Consider the following 21,948-nt stretch of genomic DNA (forward strand, 5'->3'; position numbering starts at 1 on the left):
AGGTGAATTGAGAGAGTACCACTGACATATATACAAAACAACAACACTATCATGTGTAAAACAGATAGCAGGAAGCAGCTGTAAAGCACAGAGAGCTCAGCTCAGTGGTCTGTGATGACCTAGAGGGGTGGGATGGGGCGGAGTGGGAGGGAGGTTCAAAAGGGAAGTGATCCGTGTATACTTATAGCCGATTCAAGCTGCTGTACTGCAGAAACCAACACAACGTGATAAAGCAATTATCCTCCAATTAAAAATAAATTAAAAAAAAACAACATCCCTCTTAAAGGTAAGCCCCTTGATTGTATTGTTGTATCACATATGATACAACAATACAATATAATTATATAATACAATTGCATTGTATCATATGTGATACATGATATAACATATCATATTGAATCACATATGATGTGCTTATGACATTATTTATTATGACTTTAATTATTCAGTGAATTTTATGGTTAGATATACTGCAAGGTACTTTAGCTTAATAGTAAGAACTCACCTGGCAGGATCAGACATAAGTAGGTTTGAATCCTAGCTCTGCCTTTACCAGTTCTCTGACTTCTACCTACCTGTGCCTCAGTCCATTTATAAAATAATAATAATAGTACATACTTTCTAGGACTGACACACAGATTTTAAACTGTTTATTACTTTAAAATGTGTAGTTAGCTCCTAGCATTAAAGGGCTCAATATATGCAGCAGCTATTAGTAATATAAGAAATCAACAACATCATCACCATCATCGTTTGTTGCCAGTTATTATGCTGGTAACCAGAACCCCCAAATCCTAATCAGCTCCTCTCCTTCCTTAGATATGAGAGGGAGAGATGCAAAGGAATAAAGTGAAGGAAAGAAAAGAAACCCAATGCTTCTTACTCTGTGGTTGTTGCACCAAACCACACGGTGGGCTTCTGTGCACTGAAGGATCCCTGAAAGCTTCTTTCCTGAGGCTCTCCCCTAACCTTGGCTCTGTACATGCCAGCCCTCTGGAGACAAGAAAAGACTAACCTAAGGCAACGAAGGGGCCTCCCAGGTGGCTCAGTGGTAAAGTATCTGCCTACCAATGCAGGAGACACAGGAGACATGGGTTCGATCCCTGGATCAGTAAGATCCCCTGGAAAAAGAAATGGCAACGCACTCCAGTATTCTTGCCTGGAGAATCCCACTGACAGAGAAGTCCAGTGGGCCACAGTCCATGGGGTCGCAAAGAGTCAGATACAACTTAGCAACTAAACAACAAACAACAAGGCAATGAAGGGATTGGGGGAGAAGTTTTGCCTAATTTCTCAAATAAGGCAGGTCCAAGCTTTCCAGTCAAATCTTCAGGGTGAAAGAGGTCCATCCTACCCACACCCAAAGCTGCCCCAGGCTTGCCTATCACGTCAAAGAAACAAAGCCAGCAGCCATGGCCACCATGGCCCAAACTGGTCTTGCCACCTCCTTACTTGCCTTGAGGGGAGGAGCAGGGGGAGGGGATTATCCTAAACCAACAAAACCCAGGTGGGAGAGTAGGTACTGGCATGGCTGTAGTGGTGAGTAGGTGTGTGGGTACAAAAAATGTCACTAGCATGATGCTCTAAAGTGTGTGTAGAAAGCAAAGAGAAAAACAGAATCTGAAACATAGAAATGATTACTGGATGTAGCTAGTGGTACCAGAATGTGGAGCTGAAATTGACCATGCTTGTATAGTACACACCTATCCTCTCACAGCTGAGGAAACAGAATTCTTCACTAAAGAAGGGAAATAGTCCACCTACTTGGTTATTCACTTACTTGGCATGGACTGTACCACTTAATGCCAAGGACTATGCTATATGCTGTGTATACAAGCTGAGAAAAAGGGAAAGAGGTCCTGCCCTCACAAACGCACACCCTAAAAGAGGGACAGATAATCAACAAGCCAACAATCCATCAGATGCAGCGAAGTCTCTCGTGACCAACTTCTCTTCAACCATGTGTCGGGATTGACCTGTATTCTCCATGATCTCTGTAAACCCCACACCTTCTGGACAGTAGCCTCTTCTCTGATCAGCCCCTATATTTCTGTTAACATTAGCTTTGTTGGAGATAGACTAGGAATCCATTCCATTTGTTTCCAAACCTATTTATTCTTCTGTGTTTTACTTAAATTTTTGCCATGTAACTAGAAGTTATGTAAAATATGAGTGCAAAAAGAAAGTTGCTTTACTTCTCTGGAAAGTCAATTACATGCTTTTGAAAGGCTCAAAGATGAATCACTAAAAACATTATAATGCTAGGTGCAGGCAAGGAAACTATAAAAGATTCGGGGCGAGGGGGACACAAAAAAATTCTGCGCTTACATTTATGTTATGTCTTCAAGTTCCCACTACATCAAAACTTTGATAAATGCGTGTGCACTTAAGCGTTTTAAGTTAGAAGAAAATCCTCACGATGAATCATTTTTTGTAATTCTCCATTTTAGCCATCTTTTCCAAATAATCTAATAGCAGCCCCTCATTGCATCAGATGAAAGGATTTCTGCTGCAGTTACAACTTGAGTAAAGTGCTGTGAGGGAAACAGACTGAATGGGGTGACAGAGCACAGCGGATGACCTACTTAGGGCGGTCACTGAAAGATGCAAAGAAGCCAGCCAGACAAGAGTAGGAGAGAAGAGCTCGAGGTAGAAGGGACAGCCTAGCAGGGAGCCTTAGTATGTTGAAGAAGGTGCAACAGTGCATAACAGAAAGGGAGAGGATGAATGAAACTGTTCAGATTACCAGGCTTCAGACAAAAGGCGGACCCTGACAGGTCATGGAAGGCAATACAAACATTACTGACAGGGACTATCCTGCTGGTCCAGTGGCTAAGATTCCATTCTCTCAGTGCAGGGGGCCCAGGTTTGATCTCTGTTCAGGGAACTAGATCCCACATGCTGCAACTAAGAGTTCCCATGCTGCAACTAAAGATCCCACAGGCCACAGCTAAGACCAGGCGCAGTGAAATAAATAAATATTAAAAAATCACTGAACACATGATGAGGACCCTCTCAAAGCTCCAGGGGACTATGTTAGGACCTCATTTCCATTTTCAAAAGAACATTCTGGTTGCTATGTGAGGGATGGATGAGGGTGAGAAAAGAGAAAGAAAGCAAGATGGAAGCAGCGATGAAGGAAAGTGATAAAGAAAGCAGTAAATACAGCTATCCCTCAGTATCCGTGGAGGATTGGTTCCAAGACCCTCCTCAGATACCACAATCCATGGATGCTCAAGTCTTTATGTAAAAGTGGCATAGTATTTGCATATAACCTATGTGCATCCTCCCATATACTTTAAAGCATCTATAGATGACTTATAACACCTGATGCAAGTAAACTCTGTGAAACAGTTATAAATATAATGTAAGTGCTATGTAAACAGTTGGGGGCACACAGAAAATTCAAATTTGGCTTTTTGGAGCTTTCCCAATTCTTTTTTGCGAATCCTTTCAATCCATGGTTGGTTGGTCAAGAACTGACTCCGTGTGTGAACAGGGACACAGCACTAGGCCGCTGGCAGCTGTGGGTATAGCAGATACGTCCATGGCATCTTTAGAAGGACGTATATCCATGTTTTCTCTTGTCAATCAATCAGCATGACCAAACTTGCAGCTAATTTTTGAAAGTATTTATGATCCAATCTGGGGGGAGGGGGGGACCCAGAAGTCAAGTAAATTGGTTATCAAACTAGGGTTTGATATTTATTGACTGTGCAACTTAAAGCAAGACTTTGAACCCTTGAAGCTCATCTGGATAAAGAGAATAATAATATCCTCTCCAGTCTATATGATATTTAAGTTATGCAATTTGAGTAAGATGATGTATTACATCGATGTGTATACTACCCTTTATAGTGAATGTAGGACTTGGATAATCTTACAACTGGTAAGGCAGGTTTTATTGCCTTCACTTCACAGGTGAGAAAACCCAGATATATTCAACAGTTACTAAGCATCTACTCTATCAAGACCAGGGCTAGGCCCTGAGACTTTAAAAACAAATTAGACCCAGCCCCACCCTGTAGAAGTACACAGTCTGATGAAGAGACAGACGTGAAATTATAGAATATCAAGATAAGTACTAAGAAAGAAAGCACAGTAGAAGCTCAGAGGAGGAACTCATTTTTTCTGGAAGGGTTGGAAGACTTCCTACTGGGGTCTTGAAGGAAGTGTAGGAGTTTTTCAGGTGCTGAGGGGCGTTTGTTTACAGAGGAATGAAGACCTAGCCGTGTGGTTGTGGTCTCCAGCATTCAGTGGGCTGTTAAGAAATGAGGCTGGGGGTGGATCAGGGCCACTGAGGCTCTCCCACATGGAGCTGTGTGGGTGCATTACGCCCAAGCAAAAAAAAAAAAAATCTAGTACAGTAGCTTCATGAGTATGTTTTCGCCAAACGCTCTCAGCAATTCTGCATTGTGTCTGTGCCTTTTACTCTCTCCTTCCTCACTTACTGTTTTCCCCAGAATGAGTTTGAATCTCAGCCTCTCCCCTCCCACACACACTCCTGGATCTTAATTCAGGGAGGGGGGGCATACAAAGAGAACACCCTTAGTCAGTAAGAACTGCTATTATTCTCAGAATTTCTTTTAGAAATCAAGGAATCTGGACTGTTTCTTAGCAGGAGCTATTTCATCCTATTTCACAGATGAAACATCAAAACTATTTCATGTTTTGAGAAACCTTGAAAAGTGACTCAAATTTTGGAACAAAGGGAACTAAATACCAGGGAGTTGGTTTTGGAGGGGAGGCATCTCTGCAGAGAAGAAGGCTGGGCTTTTGCTAAAGAGTGTCAGTTGGAAATTGTCTAGGAGATTTGAGTTCTCATCCCTGGGCACAGTATGCTTTCATGCCTCAATATTCCCATCTGGAAAATGACAAACAAGAAAATGTGTAGTTTTAGAGGTGGAAGAGTGTTATAACTAAATGAATCGCACTTTTTTTTTTAAACAAACGAGGACATGAACTCCAGAGAGGGGGAATAAGTTGCTAAAGGTCATATAGAGAATGGGCAGTTTGTTTGGTCATTCACTCAACCATTCCATTCAGCAGATGTCTTGGTGAGTCCCCGGTGCCAAGTACCTTGCTAGATGCCAGGACTAAAGCAGGAGATGAAATACTCATGATCTCTGCTGTGTTGGGAGAAATGAAATGACACCAATAAACAAAACATTAAAAAGGATAATTAAATACAGAGATAAGCTATGATGGAAACAAACACAGCACTGGTATAGAGAATAAAGGGCAAAAGCACGGAGAAAGCCTCTCTGAAGAAAGAACACTAAAGCAGAGACCTAAAGAATACAGACTCAGCTACTTGAAGAGGGTTTGGAAGAACTTTCTAGGGGAGAACTGCACGTGCAAAAGCCCCAGGGCAAAAAAAGTCCGGACTGTCCTGAAAGGTGAAAGAAAGACCAGTGTGAGGCATAGACAAAAGGGGCATGGCCTGGGTAGCAGATGTGGCAGGAGAGGTAGTTGTTCTTTAGCCGCTAAGTTGTGTCTGACTCTTTGCAACCCCATGGACTGCAGCTCGCCAGGCTCCTCTGTCCATGGGCTTTCCCAGGCAAGAATACAGGAGGGGGGTTGCCATTTCCTTCTCTTGGGGAACTTCTCTATTCAGGGGTAGAACCTGCATCTCCTGCACTGCAGGCAGATTCTTTACCACTGAGTCACCTGGGAAGCCCAAGGAGAGGTAGGCAGGGAGCTTAAAATTCAAAGTGCTCTTATTGGTAAATTCTTGATTGACCTTCACATCCTTGTTGGACTTTACTGGTTGAGGGTTTGTTTAAAATTCACTCTTCTCACTATGCTTTTCTGAGACCTGGATTAGATGAGCAAAGAAAAAAAAAATGTTGAGCTTTTCTTCTATATCCACCTCTCCTCTTGCTTAGGGTTCAGCTCAAGAATTCAGCCAGGGGCAGTGTCAGGAGTGAATTCAGATACCAGGCAAGGTAGAATTTGGTTCCTGGTGGTGTCATATAGTTTTGAGAGCTGGAACCTCTTGTTTCTATAGCCTTATTCCTCCTTCATTTTTGTCCTTCCCCTCCCCAGTAGATATACCCTCGCTAGAAAAATGAATTTCACTGATACAAGGCAACCTCAGGCAGTCATCTGCAGATTTTCATGAAGGTTTGCCTTGATGGACAGGTGCCAGTCAAGTTTATGGTGTGCAGTGCATTGCAGGCTTGCCACTTGGCTTAGGAACACCTATTTATATGCATGATTTTCATAGGCGAAGAATAGCAAATGAGGAAATATTTTTCCCACTCACCCAGGAAACAGAATCAAGATCGTCAGAGGGTGAGTCTGGCTTCATCTCCTGAATGATTTACCTGGTGTCCCTTGCAGGGACTGTTCATTCATGAGCCAGCAGAAGATGCTTTGCAGTGCCAGAGGAGGTGGCACAGGGTGGTGACTGGGCCAGAGGCAGAGGATGCTTTGAGGCTGATCTCCCCGGTAACCCCTTCCCTTGGGCTAGTGTCTCACTCGCATTCCTTCTGCTCTAGTGGCTCTCTGTGCTAGTTCCTCAAGGCTGCACAGCAGCAGAGCTAGATAGATGTAATCTCTACCTGGACTTTTGAGTTAACCCTACCTCCTACCCACAAATGAGGCTGAATGAGCACGTGCCCTAGCGCTGGTCTGCAGCCTTGACCTCGGCCCCAGAACTCGACCCAAGAATGAGCCCTGACCTCATCCTCAAATCCAAGTTCCAACCTTGTCCAGCCCCTCCCCCAGCCCTGGACCAAGTGCTCCTGCCTAAGCCCCTCTGTGTGCCTGAGCCTTGGCCTTGAAGGGTGCAGCCACAGTGATGGGCATCCCCTTTTAAGGAAGCCTCTGAAAGCCCCTGGCCTCCTGAGGCCCAGGTCTCCCTTGCCAGAGTCACTGCAGAAGAACCACAAGATGTGGAAAGGAAGACATGGGTTCACACCTGTGTCCCTGGTTCCTCATCTGTATGTGGGCTCGAGGGTCATCAATCCTGCCCTACCTGCCCCACTGGGTAGTCACAACAGGTAGTGGATGTGAGAGATTTAAAGCTCATAAAATGCACTGTGAACTATTACTACCTCTCTCAAAATGTCAACATTTCAGCCTTCTAGCTGTCCAGTAGCAGAAGCCCACAGGGTAGGAGCTGGCCACAGACCAAATCTAGCACAATGTCTGCTTTTGTAAATGAAGGTTTACATGGTAAATAAAGTTTCACACTCATTTTATATACCTATTGTCCTTGGCTGTTTTCGTGCTACCAGAGCATCATAGAACAGCTGCAGCAGAGACTGTAGGGCCCACCAAGCCTAAGATAGTCTTTGTTCCTTTGCAGAAAAAGTTGCTGTCACCGGCACAGAGGAGCAGAGCAGTGGCTCTGAAGCCAGAATTCCTGTGTTTAGAGGCTGAATCTTCCACTTGGTGGCTATGTGAGCTTGGGCAAGTAAATTAGCCCCAGTTTTTTTTTCTTCATAAAATGGCAATAAGAACTGAATCCCTCTACACTAGTGAAACCGCAGTAAAGGAGCAATTCGTAGAAAGCAGGTAGCAGAGTCCCTGGCGTACAGTAAGCGTTCAGTGTTGCCTGGTACCGTTATCAGGGAAACGAGAGCTCTGGTTGGTGACGACAGACTTTCTGGGGACCAGAGTTAATATGGTTCAAGGCACAGGGGAAGGGAACCGACCTGGATTCATATCTCAACTTTGTCACTTATCACATGAATGACTTGTGAGAGATTAATTAACCTTCTTGAGCTTCAGCTTCTTTATGCATGAAATAGAACAAAAAAAAAATTATAAGGGTGTTGTGGGAAGTAAATGATAGTGCTTAGACCAGGATTTGGTACATAATAAACACTCCATAGGGGACAGAACTATAATAATAAATAAGATGAAGAACAGTATTTTTCCCCAAGTAGGGACAGCCACCCAGAACAGATAGGTAGTGAGAAGTCTCCAGTATGCCACCATCTTCAGGAGGTTCTAGCTGTGGCTAGTGGTGACCTTGACATCAGGTTTTGCATATTCCAAGCACATTTCAATTCTACAGACTTCAAAGTGGAGTTGGGCAGACAGATATCTTTTAGGTTTTCTCTAGGTTAAAAGGCCCTCAAGACCAAGTACCTTTCAGTACTAACAATCTATTATCCTACAATGTTTCTTGGGTTAAGTGAGAGGCAAGGAGAACAGCACGTGTGTGTGTGTATGATTATACGAACTATCTCTGAAAGATCTTCTGCCCATAATACTAAATGGTTACCTGGTTCGCTATGCAAGGGTGAAAATGCCCTCGTTTTGAATCCTTTAGAAAACCCAAGGGTTGAGTCATGTAATGGGATGTAAATCTTCTTGCCTAGGGAGCACTGGCTAAGGAGACTGGCTGTTGCAGGTGGAATATATTAAGGGTGGCTGGGTTTTGGACACCAGCCTAGGAGAACATCTCTCATTCTCTACTGGCCTAAGATGACAGGGAGTGACAGAGTTCAGTGGGCTGAAGCAGGGGGAATTTGGACCAAGGGTGGGGGCATAATGGATATTCCCCAAGTTCATGGTTGCTAGATGGTCATCTTAATTTAGAAGACAGTGAAACAAAGCAATATCACCAAGCATTTATGGTTATTCCCTATCCAGCTGTATACAGGACACATCACATTGAACATGCTAAGAAAAATCATAGAGTTGAAAGGCTTCTACCTTCAAGAGAGCTTATACCTCAATTGTGGGTGAAAGATATACATACACAAAAAGTCATTTGATAATACAAAGAAAAATGATAAGTCTACCCAATGTAAGAAATGCCATGGAAGCAAGATTAGGTCAATTTTCAAAAATAGTATTAAGTAGTATAAGTGAATGATATGCATTCATTCATTCCATCAGTCTTCATTCTCTCATTTACCAGAAATACTGTGTGGTCATTGTGTGATGCCCTCTAAGGATTGTAAAGAATAAAATGAGCTTTATGAAAGCAGAGGCATCATCTGTCTTATTCACCACTCTGTTCCACAGCATCTAACCCATAGGAGAGAGGCAAAAATGACTGAAATAGATAGACACGGTGTTTAGATGATTGTGACATTTATGGAGCTCCTCATATGGTCTTAGACTTCGACTTGTATTATAAAATACTAGCAAATAGAAATGTAGTAGACATCAGTTGGTTTGATATGCCTGACATCCATCTTCTCTCTGTCCACAACACATTCATTTTCCTTTGGCTGATACCTTCTTAGTAAGATGGTTACCTAATCTTAGGAAGATAATTAGCTAGTTTCTCTGCCTTCCCTTGACCAAGGGATGACTCCTTCTCTGAAAAAGGCCCATCTGTAGCTGTGTGGAGCAGTGATTACAAATGGCTGAAGTGACGGTGATATTCTGAAGACACCATCTATGAAATTCTCACACTTAGATTCCCTGATCTCCTGCAATTTCCATCTGTGTACGGTTCAGTCTTTGAGCTGGTGGTCCCCCCTCCTTTCTTCTTTTGTCTTCAGTTAGGATGCATTCATTTCTGTCCTTGCAATGAAAGAACTCAAACTAATAAAGCATGAGGGTTCCATAAAAATTGATAAGAGGCATACATTTATGTGGACATTTAAGAGAGGGATGGAGACTTTTATAGACTACAGTTAGGAAAAGGGAAGCATGAGAGCTTCATGGAAGAGGTGACATTTAAGCTCAACCTTTAAAGACTGGAAAGAATTTGTAGAAGGAAATGGTAGAAGTCAGGAAGTCTGTACAGGCTGGAACAAGAACATGAGCAAAGGCCCAGAACCTAAAGCAAGCCTAGAAACATCCAAGAAGAGCAGTATCTATACTCAAACCCCATGAACTGATTGGTCCATGTCTGTAGCCCCATTACACTTAAGTCAGATTTCCTTTTCCCATTTTGCACTGGATCAGAACCAGCTTTCCCTCCACTGTGTCTCTTCTCCATTGCCTTTATCTATAGGATGTTCGAGCTGAGGGATCAGTTAAAATCAGACCCAGACTATCTCTGAACAAGGTGATGTTCTAGAGCTCAGCAGGTACCCAAGCCACACATGAAGCACTGTGCACCTTAGGGGAGAATTAAGTTTACTCAGAAAGTTACGTATGTTCTCCTTCACCCCCATTTCTACTGCTTTTCTCCTTTGGCCTGCACTGCATCTACCCTGGCCTTCTTTTTATTTCTCAATTTCACCAATATTTTCCTGAACCTTATTACAAGCCTTTGTACTTCCTGTTCCTTCCACCTGAAACTGTTTCTCTGGCCCTCTGCCTGGCCAGTTCCTCCATATGATTCATTTTCTCAGCTCAAAGGTTACTGCCACAGAGAGGGTCTCCTTCGCCCTTGTATGTAAGTAGCCCCATCATCACACTCCCAGCATCTCATATTATTGCTTTCCTAACACTTATCAGATCCTAACGATCTTACTGACATGTACATCATCTCTCTCCCCTCTCTAGATCCTAAGCTCCCTGATGGAAGGTTCTCAGTGTTGTATTCCCCTGGCACCCCCACTGTCTGACATACACCATGTGCACAGTAAACATTTGTTGGAAGGGTGGACGAGTAGTTAGATAGAAGAAAGATGGAAAGAAGAAAGAGAAAATCCCTGTCTGTAGAACTACACATCTTCAGGGAGCACAAATGTTTTATTAGAGGTACTCCACACACACACACACACACACACACACACACACACACACATGCACACAACACTGATTTAGTAGAAACTCCATTGTCCAGATGGGGAAAATGCAGCTCAGAGAGAGAAAGGGGCTTGTTCATAGTCCCAGATTTGTTTTTCTGTGTTTACTTTTCCAGAACCAGGTTAGGCACCTGAAGAGCGTTTCCACAGAACCTATGATCTCTCTGTCTGTTTGTCCTTCCCCTGCCCCTGGTTTCATATGCCAGCCCACAAGGTGAATCTAATTCCAGGACCAGTGAGCCCAGCCTGTAACCAATTCTTAGTCTCATATACCATGTCACATCTCATTGACTTTCAATGCCTGGTAATTAATACTCATGTTTCATAATAAACACGCAAGTCTGAGCAGGGGAGGAGGCCTCCTCTTCTGCATCACCCTCTGTTGCCCAGTCCCAACTGGGCTCCAGGGCCAAGGTGAAGAGAGGCTCTAGGAAGCTGAGAGGAATCCAAAGTCAAAGTATATGCAACATGGACACATGACTCAGGGGCTTAACATTGCTAGTCCTGGCAAGGCCCTTGGGAGTCTGGTCCCCCACCACCACCTCCAACTCTGGCCCAGCCCTGTCTCAGTTGTACTGGCTTTTCTGGACTTTCTCTAAGGCCCCTTCCTCTCTCTCACCTCATTGCCTTTGGATAAACTGGTCCCTCTTCCTGGATATTGGCACAGGCACTTAGCACCATGACCCCCAGAAGTAAGTACTCAGTAAACACTGGCTATCATGATAGTTACAATCATTTGTTCTATATTTAATATTTATTACTTTCTCAAAATATCCTTTCTTTCCCTTAATTTAAAACTTACTGAACAATGATCTCCTGTCTAAGCTCTAAGAAGGCAGAAGACATGTCTGTCTTATGTCATCACTGCTTCCCAGTTTCCTGGTGCTCAATAAATATTTGTTGACTTAACAAATGGACAATAAGACTTTATCTAATAAATGTCAGAGAAGCCCTAGACATGTCTCAGAATCCTAAATAATTGCTGTTTAAAGGAGATGAGGACAATACATATCTATTATGGTAATTCACTACATATGATCATCAGATCTTGGATATAAGAGAGCGTAAGCGGATGGAGGGGCACTCTCATTGTCTGAAAGACAGAAATAAAGCACCTTTGGTGTCACAAGGTTAGAGTCAGGTCAAGAATGTCATTTCTACCCATAAGGATAGGATTATTCAAGGAGCACGATGAGTGTCTAAAAGTCCCTCCACACTCACACACACACACACACACACACACACACACACACACACACACACACACACACACACACACACACACACTCTTTCCATCACCCTCACCCTGAATGGAGCCACCCTGTCACCTCATTAACCACCATTTACAATGAGGCTGCCACATTTCCAGGGACCGCAGCCAGGAGCCAAGGAGAAATGTCGGTGTGAGAGGTCTTAAATGAAGTGACAATAAAAAAAGAGTTGCTAATACCAGGAGATCCCTTCCTGGGAGAGAGCTGTCAGGAAGAGTGCCCAGGGCTGGGAGATTTATTGATACTAAGTGGATGGTGCCTTAACCAGAAGTGATTATCAAAGAGGTTTGAGCCGAGTGAGGATGAATTGGACAGCCTGCGCCTTGCAGAGTGGGGGTTTTCCAGCCCTTGCCAGGACCTGCCCTCCTACCTCAACAAGAGGGAATTCCTGGCCTCGTTTTTGCTCGCTCTGATTGTTGGCCGAATTCTGCTGCAGAATCTCTTGGAGGCAGGAACCTCGGAATCTGACACTCTGGCAGGGTTCCCTGAATGTGCCATGGCTTTTCTCTCTGCTAGGTCTTTGCTGCTGTTCTTCCTTTCACCTGGAATACTCTTAATGTACAAGCAACTGCACTCTACCCTTGCCCCACACACACATCCCTTCTTCTGACTGATCTCTGATTATCTTTCAGGGTCAAAGCTGGCACTTCTTCTCGGAAGCCTTCTCTGAGGTTCCCAAAGGCTGAGGTTGGGTGCCCCTGCCTGAACCCTGACCTCATCCCTTCCATAGCATTTACATGAAGTGTAACTGACTAGTTCGATCCCGGTCTTTCCCATTTTCCAGGCAATGGTCCTTGAGGTTGGACCTTGCTGATTTCACCACTGCATGTCCACTGCCTAACACAGAGTCTCATGAGTGGTAGATGTGAAATGTTGAGAAGTGGATGGATGGGCGGATGGACCAACAGAAGAACAGATGTGTGTGTATATGCTCTGCATGATCCCCAGGGACCAGAGAGGGATGAATTGTGCACCACCCAGTTTCATTTTGTTTTAATATCAATAGATCCTAATGCAATAATGCCTCTTGATCTGGCATCGGGGGAAGGCAATGTGCTACAGGAGAGGATTTTCTAGAAACTGAAGCTGTCCTCTATGCCATGACTGTCTCCTTCCAGCATTATAGGAGGGAGGGAAGGGGTGTCATATCACAGAAGTCAAGAGTTCAAGCCTTGTGGTCTGACTGGTAGGGTTCAGATGTCAGTTTTGTCTTACGCTGGTCTTGGACTTGTCCTTCCCAATTTGTAACCTAACTCACAGGATGAAAGAAGTCATTGCCAGGGAATGTCTTTGGCATGAGTCTGGTACTTCATAAGTGCTCAAACATCAGCTCTTAATTCTTACTATCAGAGGCACTATATATACCATTGCTGTCTTAAATGGAGAATACACACATAGTCCTGCCTACTCGGGTTCTCCATCAGCCTGAGAATCTGACTGACTAGTACACCGCAGGGTCCCCAGGCTGCTTTCCATTGTTCCCATTTCTCCTCGGGCTCACTGTATCTAATGACACAGGGTCCACCTCTAGCCCGCTTTCTGACTGGCCTTCACTCATCTACTCTCTGAAAGTAAAAAGTGTTAGTCGCTCAGTCATGTCTGATTCTTTGCAACCCCATGGACTGTAGCCCACCAGGCTCTTCTGTCCATGGTATTCTCCAGGCAAGAATACTGGAATGGTTTGCTATTTCTTTCTCCTAGGTAACTAACTCACCGATCACATTAAAAACTGTATCTTAAATACAACTCAAGACTCTGAATGCATCTGGATTTAGTGCCAGGATTCTATTACAATCAGATTTAAGAACTCAGAACCTTTATCTGATTTCTAGGTTTGAAAAACTGCACTGGAGTTTGCTAAAAGTTTGACTAGCAAATAAACAAAGTATGCTCAATCAGTTAATATTTTTCAACTAATTTGACTAGAACATAGACGGTAGGAGCCTGAAGGAACATTTATTATGAAGTCTGAAGCCACCAATTTACATATGGGAGACTGAGACCCAGGGAGAGCCTGGGGTTGGCCCAAGGTCACATAGTCCTGTGTTGTGATAAAAACCAAAAAGAGAATCCTCTAGGCTTCTGGCATCTAGTCTAGTACTTTTTCTACAAGACCAAGTTATCTTTTTTAATTGAATATTTACTCTGACAGATTTAAGGAAATGCACTACAACTAATTATATTTCTGAACATTTAACCAATTATGCAGAATCCCACAGGCCCTGGGCCTACAGAGTCTTAGTCTCAGTCTCTCACTGTCCCTTTCTCTGTTGCTGCTCAGGCTTAGTTGAAATAAGAGCCAGATTGAAGATCAGATGCTGAACAAGTCTGGGACCAGGGTCCATGTAGGTATATCCAAAAGGCTACCTCCAAGCCATGTTCTTTTAGGGAGAAGTGGGCAAATGTACCCTCTTAGCCTTAGAGGATAATATATTCAGTTCAAGTGGGAAAAATAGACTTGCAAAAGGCAAAAATAGGAAGATAATTTGAGAAGGGAAAATATCTTGGCCTCTGTGAGTATCAAGATTCTATCATGCTTACCTGCGCCCATTTCTTTCATCCCATCTCATCCTTTCCTCTTGCACTTCTAAAGTTCCAGCAAGAAACAGTGGCCACAAGGGTCCTAGAGGCCCAAGGAAAGGTGCAAAACCAAGTAGGTAACGTCAGGGAATAGACTGGAACGTGAGATTTATATCCCACTGGATCATATTTCATTTCAGCAAGGAAAGGAGAGATCCTAAAAATACAGCAGAGAGCATATTATAATATTTTAATGGGGTTTACGTGCTCCTCATATATACTTCACCCAGTGAGATGGATTGTGCTTTTTGACAAATCTATATTTAACATGAGGAGAATAATACACAGTGTGTGCTTCCTGGTGGAGAAATCCATATTTATGAAAGTCGTGATTCTGACAATTACAACAGACATTTAAAGACAGTGCCTATTGTCAGCTGCAAACAGATGGAGTGGCCTCATTAGGGCGAAAGAGAAAATAGTGTGAGCAGTAAAGGATAAATAGCTAATATAGGAGACATCAACCCACAACCCAGAACAGAGGAGTAGGAAGCGGTCCAGGGTGACCCACCAGCTCCTCCTCATCCCTTACTGCAGGCTATGGGACACTCTCATCAGCACTCATCTACCATGTCCTGGGTAGTATTCTGGCTTTGGGGCATAAACAAGACCCCTGTTTTTCGGGAATTAACATTGCCTGAGCAGTCACAGATATATACAAGCAAAAAAGGAAAAAGAAAACTATTTCAAATAATAATCATTCAAGTATGAAAGATACGATGGGAGATGTGATAGAGATTTATAGAGGGTTGAGGGGAGGATGGAACAACCATCTAGAAGAGGTGATGAAGGAAGGCCAGTCCAGGCAGGAGAGATGTGAGCTGAGACACAACTGCTGAAAAGCAGTGAGCACTGAAAAGAGGTAAGGGAAAGGCGCTGCAGGCGGAGGCGGCCCAGCTAGGGCAGAAGGAGTGAGGAGGCCAGAGACACAAAACAAAGGCCAGTGTGGCTGGAGCAGGGAGCAAGGACAGGGTGTGAGATAGGGGGCACAAAGAAGAGGTTACTCTGGCTCTGAGTCACCGTCATTTTTCCCCTGCGCAGTGGGAAACCTCGAAACTTTTGAGAGGTTTTGCACACAAGAAAGGGTAAACAATGTGTTTTGTTTTGTGCAATTAAAAGAATCCCTTGGGTTTCTAGGTGGAGGATGGCTATCACTACTGAAAACTAAATGTCATAAAGCTGGAGTCCATGAGGGCCACCTTCAGGCACCAGGAGGGCCACAGGGTAGGTTAAGAGCAGGCACATGGGGCTCTGGTTTCAGAGAATGGTCAGTCAATGGACTAGGCTCCTTGAGAAGCACTGAGTACCCAGTAACTCAGTATGCAAGCAGATATTATGAGATTGGGGTTAACATAAACATACTACTATATACAAAATAGGTTATCAATCAGGACCGACTATAAAGAACAGGGAACTGTACTCAATATTCTGTAATAACCTATATGGGAAAAGAATCTAAAAAAGAATCAGTCACTTTGCTGTGCACCTGAAACTAACACAACACTGTAAAGCAACTACAGTCCAATATAAAATGAAAATTAAATTAAAAAACATATACAAACACACAAAATAAAGGGCACCTGCCAAGTTTCCTTAGATGATATGCTGGGTTACACTGGAAGTTAAACAGATGACTTGTATGGCTCCATTACAATCTTTAAGAGACGATCTTGCAGGGCATGAAGGAAAGATCTAGGAAGTAACTGAGCACTGTGACTTGGTAGGCAACTAGGTCCTAGTAGCTAATGGCATTCTTCAGTTCAGCCTGACCCAGTGTATCAATTACGTGTTAAAATGTATTCACCAACAAAGGGCCCTGGGAGTGTTTGAATTTGACAAAAATCTGGATTTTTTGGAACAGGATTCCTCTCAATCTTTTATGTGCCTAGTATGTAGTATGAAACTGCAAAAGGAGGACAGGGTTTACACCATTTCCAAAATGTCCTTGCGCAAAGAAGTCTTTTCTTTTTCAAGGAGCACTTTGTGGTACTAATGTTGCATGGAACACATGTGGGCAATGCCCATGGAGCATACTTTGAGAGCCCACCCACAAAGGCAGTGTGGGGTCATGAAAGCAGGTGATACGGTCAAGAGAGCAGAGCATCTAAGAACATCAGGTTTTTCATCTTAAAATAAAACAAAGTCACAGGGTTGTGATGAAAAATGAATAGCCTAACATATACGGCAAAGCACCCTAAAATACTGTCACTGTGATGAGAATGACTTGTCTGCCTCACCATCCATATTAGGACAGTAATTTGGGGGCACTGGGGTTGGCATTACAGTTGGTCACTTGACTGGAGCAAAGTCTAGGAACGCTGTATCACATATTAAAATGAAGTTTCATTGCTGAATGACCTGAACTTGGTTCCATAACTTTGGTCTTTCTTACCATTATAGTCTAACCAGCAGTCTAACTGAACACCAACCAGTATTGGTAACTTAACTGGGATCTTACAAAATGACTCCTGTGGGGATATTCACACAGCTAAGCTATTACTGTGGCTGATACCCCAGGGGGCCTGAAAAATCAGCTAGCAGGATGTACAAACACAAGATGAACATCAGCAGAGAAATGTACACTGAAAGCTAAGGGTAGACTGGGAAAATCAACACTTGTTTTCTTAAACGTGCATCAGCAGCAAGCTGACAGTCTTTCTTCCTGCGGCATCTTATTACGCTTTGCCTTGAAGTGATGGGCAGTGTCATAGAAAGATTGTTAGATTGGGCTCAAGATACCTGCCTAACTCAGATATGGTCTATCTGTGATACCTTGGACATGTTCATTACCTTTCTAAGCCTTGGTTTCTCCTTTTAAAAACTTACCTAGTCATCCTGTTCCTACCTTAATAAGGTTGTTGTACAGGTAACATGAAAGAACATATAACACTGCATTGTATACATTTATAATGAATAACCATGACAATGCTTGGCATGGAAATGGCACCTAATAAAGACTGGTTCAACAGATGGATGGGTGGGTTGGACAGATGAATGAGTGAATGGATGCACAGATGGGTAAAATAGATGGACAGTTAGATAGGTTGGCGGGTTGAAAGGATAGAGGGATAGATTGCCTGAGTGGGTAGATGGCTAGCTAGATAATAGAAGGATGATGAGTTGGATGGATAGGCTAGTGGATGAAATAGTTTTACAGCCACTGACAGCATGTTTGAAGCATCTTCTTCTATTCATTAGTTTCTCTCTTCTCCTTTTCTAGTCTGTTCCCAGTTCTCTAAAGGAGTCTATGCCATCTTTGGGTTTTATGAACGGAGGACTGTCAACATGCTGACCTCCTTCTGCGGGGCCCTCCACGTCTGCTTCATTACACCAAGCTTTCCCGTTGACACATCCAACCAGTTTGTCCTCCAGCTGCGCCCCGAGCTGCAGGATGCCCTCATCAGTATCATCGACCATTACAAGTGGCAAAAATTTGTCTACATTTATGATGCTGACCGGGGTAAGCCAGGGGCTAGGGGAGGGAGACGTTGAAGGGATGGAGAGAAAATTACCAGCAGGAAGAAGAATGGGGCCTCCCTGCTTTCTTGAAAGCAGGGAGGAATGATCCAGAAATGCTTTATGTCTGTGGACTGATTTTTCAGTAGCTAATCTGTAACTCACTGTGCGGAAACACATCCTTGAAGAGAATAACCTTTTAACGCACCATGTCACTCTACAGCTCTCAAAGCTTCCATTGTTCCTGAACCTAGACTCAGTGCCCAAGGACCTTAGCTGACTGGCTCAGGGCTCAGGGCTCAGGGCTCAGGGTTCAGGGCATGGCTTTGAGGAGCATATGGAGTCAACCAGACCTGGATCTGAATTCTATGTTCCTTCCTCTCCAGCTGTCTGACTTTAGGCAAGCTCTCTCTGCCTCAGTTTGATCACTTCTGTAATGGGAATAAAATTCTCTATTCCTTCATTTTTTCATCTCTATAATGAATATAAAGCCAGTCTCTATCTCATAAAATTGTGAGTACTGAATGACAAAATAACTAGATGGGGCTTGTATGGTGCCGACAACACAATCAATGCACAGAGTCTTTTATACATGTTAACCTCTATCAGCATCATCACCAGCATCACCATCAACCCTCCCAGGCCTTAATAATTCTGCCTCCACCTAAATTTCGAATTTTCCATTCCATTTTCTAAATGTGTCCAGTATTCGTTTTTCTTCTCTACATCTTGAATCAGAGGATTCAAGTTTCTGGGGAGCACTTCCCTTTTCAAATTTACATATGCAAATTATTCCTTTCTTTTGCAACCTGGAACACCATTTTCTTTATTTCCTGACCTTCTAAATGGAAACTCTCTTCTTTTCTCTAACTCCTGTGATGGTTGTATTATACTACCCTATCATCCCCTGTTATACTCCATGGTCCAAAAAAAACTTAACCATTATTGATGTGAATAAATAAGTGGATCGTACAAGGTCTGGAAAGTGAGGGACAGGAATTCTGCCCTGTTTAAAAAGAGAGGTTTTATAGGGGGTTGCCTTTAGAGAGGCTTAGAAGATTTTTCAATACAAGAGTGGCTGGATAAATGTTTTTTCAGGAAGAGTTAGGCAGGCATTATTTAAGGAGAATTAGCTGGCAGAGGAGGCCAGAAGCACTCTATTTGCTTTGATTTTCCCGTCTCTTTCCTTATTTTGATGATTTCCCTTCTCAGACAAGCAGGCATTATAAGGATGACCTGCAGAATGACTATTTCAGGACAACTTTGCAGCATAAATAGGGCTTCCCTGGTGGCTCAGATGGTAAAGCGTCTGCCTGCAATGCGGCAGACCCAGGTTCGATCCCTGGGTCAGGAAGATCCCCTGGAGAAGGAAATGGCAATCCACTCCAGTACTCTTGCCTGGAAAATTCCATGGAGGGAGGAGCCTGGTAGGCTACAGTCCATGGGGTTGCAAAGAGTCGGACATGACTGAGCAACTTCACTCTTGCAGCATAATGAGGCTTGAGGCCTAGAAGTGGCAAAGCCAGAAAAATGTCACTTTCATTAGAGGATCATCTTTGGGGTTAATCAGCAAAAAGCACCCATACTCTTAAAGGGGCTCCACCTACCTCACAACTCTGAGCTCAGAGTTCTGCCATCTGCTAGCTGTGTGACCTTGGGCCAATGACTAAGTCTCTCTGAACCTTCATTTCCACATTTGTGAAACATGGATAACAATGGTACCTACCTTACAGAATTAAGTGAATTGAAGACAGGAAAGCTAATGGAGCTATGGCAGACACTTAATAAACTTTCAGTAAATGTGAGGCTTAAGAATACCAACCTTGTACTTAAATAAAATAAATAAAGCAACCAAAAAAGAAACAACAGAATCAATCTACAGATGATTCTTCATGCTGGGCATCGTATCGGTCGCTATCAGAGAGACGAGCAATGTTATATGGAGACAGGAATGATATGTGTGCATAAGATAGATTAATAATGCACGGTAAAATAATGATTTATTGCAGGCAGAATTATGACCTCCTCCTTCTCCCCCCCCAAAGACACCCATACTCTAACTCCTGGAACCCCTGAATATGTTATATTAAATGCAAAAGGCATAAAGGTTAGAGATGGAATTCACATTGTTAATCAATTGACCTTAAAACAGATAGATTATCCTGGATTATTTGGGTGAGCTCAGTGTAATCACAAGGGTCCTTAAGCATGTAAGTTGGAGGCAGAAGGGTCAGTATCAGAGTATGACATGAGAGACTCCATCAGTCACTACTGGTTTTGAAGATAACAGAGGCTATAAACCAAGGAAAGCAAGTATCCTCTAAAAGCAGAAAAAGCAATAAAAATTTCCCCTCCTAGAACCTCCAGAAAATAACACAACCCTGACAATAACTTGAACTTAGCCCAATGAGATTCATTTCAAACATCTGACCTCTGGAAGCTTAAGATGATAAACGTTTTATTTGAAGCCACTAAATTTGCAATAATTTGTCACATCTGCAGTAGGAAACTAATATACCATCTATGTCCCAAAGATGAAACAAAACAGTATTAAGTCATGGATTCCTCTATTATTTAGCTGTAAGTCAGAAGAGAATAGCTTAATTCAGTACACGGTGATCGAATACCTACTGTGTGAAAGGCAAAGTACTAGGACTTGAGATATACTACACATTAGTAAATGTCATTGACAGTTATCAGGTGCTGTTTAGCCAGCAGATCAACACATTTAAGAAGCAGTTACTAAAAGCCGAATAGTAATCAATATTTATAAAACCCCTGCCATGTTTGAGACACTCTCGTTCAATCCTCACGATGACACTGTGAGGTGGGCGTTATTAACATCTCCATTTCACCACTGAAGACACTAAAGTTTCGCAAGGTGAATTAATCCATACAAGATCATTTAACCAAGTATATTGTAGCATCAGAATTGAACAGATTACACTTTTCATCACTAACTCTACTGCCTCCTATGTTCTGCAAACAGAAACACAAAACAGACACAGAGCCTGCCCACCCCAGCTCAAACTGGCATAGAGCAAGCTGGAGCTAAGTTCAGTGGAGGAGTGGGAAGGTGGGGGTAATTTCTGTGGATTCCGACTGCCACCTCTCTGTCCTACTCACCCCACCTCCAGGTCTGTCCGTCCTGCAGAAAGTCCTGGACACAGCTGCTGAGAAGAACTGGCAGGTGACAGCTGTCAACATTTTGACAACCACGGAGGAGGGTTACCGGATGCTCTTCCAGGACCTGGAGAAGAAAAAGGAGCGGCTGGTGGTGGTGGACTGTGAATCGGAACGCCTCAATGCTATCCTGGGCCAGGTAGTGAGTGCAGCGAAGGTGCCCTCGGGGTGGGTGTGGGGGATGGTTCCAGAGGACCAGATGACCTCTGGCCCTAGGAGTTATAAAGAGAGTTCTTGACTAGGTGAAACCATAGGCTGTTTCTCACATCCTGTAACTGATACAATTTAACTCTGAAACATTATGAAATAGTACAGAGTAGGAGCCATCACTTAGGGCTTCCCATGGTTCTCAGATCAGTTAACCAAAAACTTACCTCAAGTGCTTCCTTTTCTTGTTAAAAAGAAAAATGCATTGCACTTTAGAGTTTGTGAAGTGTTATCACATCCTTAGAGCCGGATTCCTGGGTTTGGCTCTGCATTCTGTCACCCACTGATACAGCATTGGGTTTCTCATCCATTTGGCCCACTGAGCCATTTTGAGCCCAGGGAGGCACCAAGTACCTCCCTTTACTTTTTCCTGGAAGCCACACCAGTGTCTGAAAGATGAATTAATTGATTGTCCATTCTAAGAAATTACACCGTAACCTCAACAGTCTTTAGCCAGATGTCTCTAAGTCATGGTTCCGCCTGTTCTCAGAGGTAAAGCATGTGGCATTGGATAGATCACTTGTCCTTTTAAATTACATCTGTGTATTCAGATAAGCTAGCAAGGAAGGAGATGCTGC

At 43.3% G+C, this 21,948-nt stretch overlaps 2 protein-coding genes across 11 annotated transcripts in view; one reads left to right on the forward strand and one right to left on the reverse strand.

Moving 5' to 3' along the window:
- LOC145508725 (uncharacterized) overlaps window positions 1-21,948 on the reverse strand; it is a 617,339-nt gene that overhangs the window by 298,611 nt on the left and 296,780 nt on the right. For 4 of the 7 annotated variants that reach the window (XR_014055568.1, XR_014055566.1, XR_014055567.1 and 1 more), the window contains one exon: window positions 21,107-21,230. The gene's annotated coding sequence lies outside the window, so the exon portion shown is untranslated. Of the gene's footprint in view, window positions 1-18,692; window positions 21,231-21,948 lie in introns of those variants that run through there. The other 3 variants (XR_014055564.1, XR_014055565.1, XR_014055569.1) reach the window with 1 other exon arrangement.
- The window catches only part of GRIA1 (glutamate ionotropic receptor AMPA type subunit 1), a 337,441-nt gene that overhangs the window by 167,238 nt on the left and 148,255 nt on the right, over window positions 1-21,948 (forward strand). For 3 of the 4 annotated variants that reach the window (XM_081495905.1, XM_081495904.1, XM_081495906.1), the window contains exons 3-4: window positions 17,745-17,984; window positions 21,118-21,302. In XM_081495905.1, the coding sequence (XP_081352031.1) occupies window positions 17,745-17,984; window positions 21,118-21,302 (425 nt within the window). The remainder of the gene's footprint in view (window positions 1-17,744; window positions 17,985-21,117; window positions 21,303-21,948) is intronic. The other variant, XM_081495907.1, reaches the window with a different exon arrangement.

The sequence above is a fragment of the Giraffa tippelskirchi genome, chromosome 6, assembly GCF_054371585.1.
Source record: "Giraffa tippelskirchi isolate mGirTip1 chromosome 6, T2T-mGirTip1v1.2.pri, whole genome shotgun sequence".
In the NCBI taxonomy this organism is placed as follows: Eukaryota; Metazoa; Chordata; class Mammalia; order Artiodactyla; family Giraffidae; genus Giraffa; species Giraffa tippelskirchi.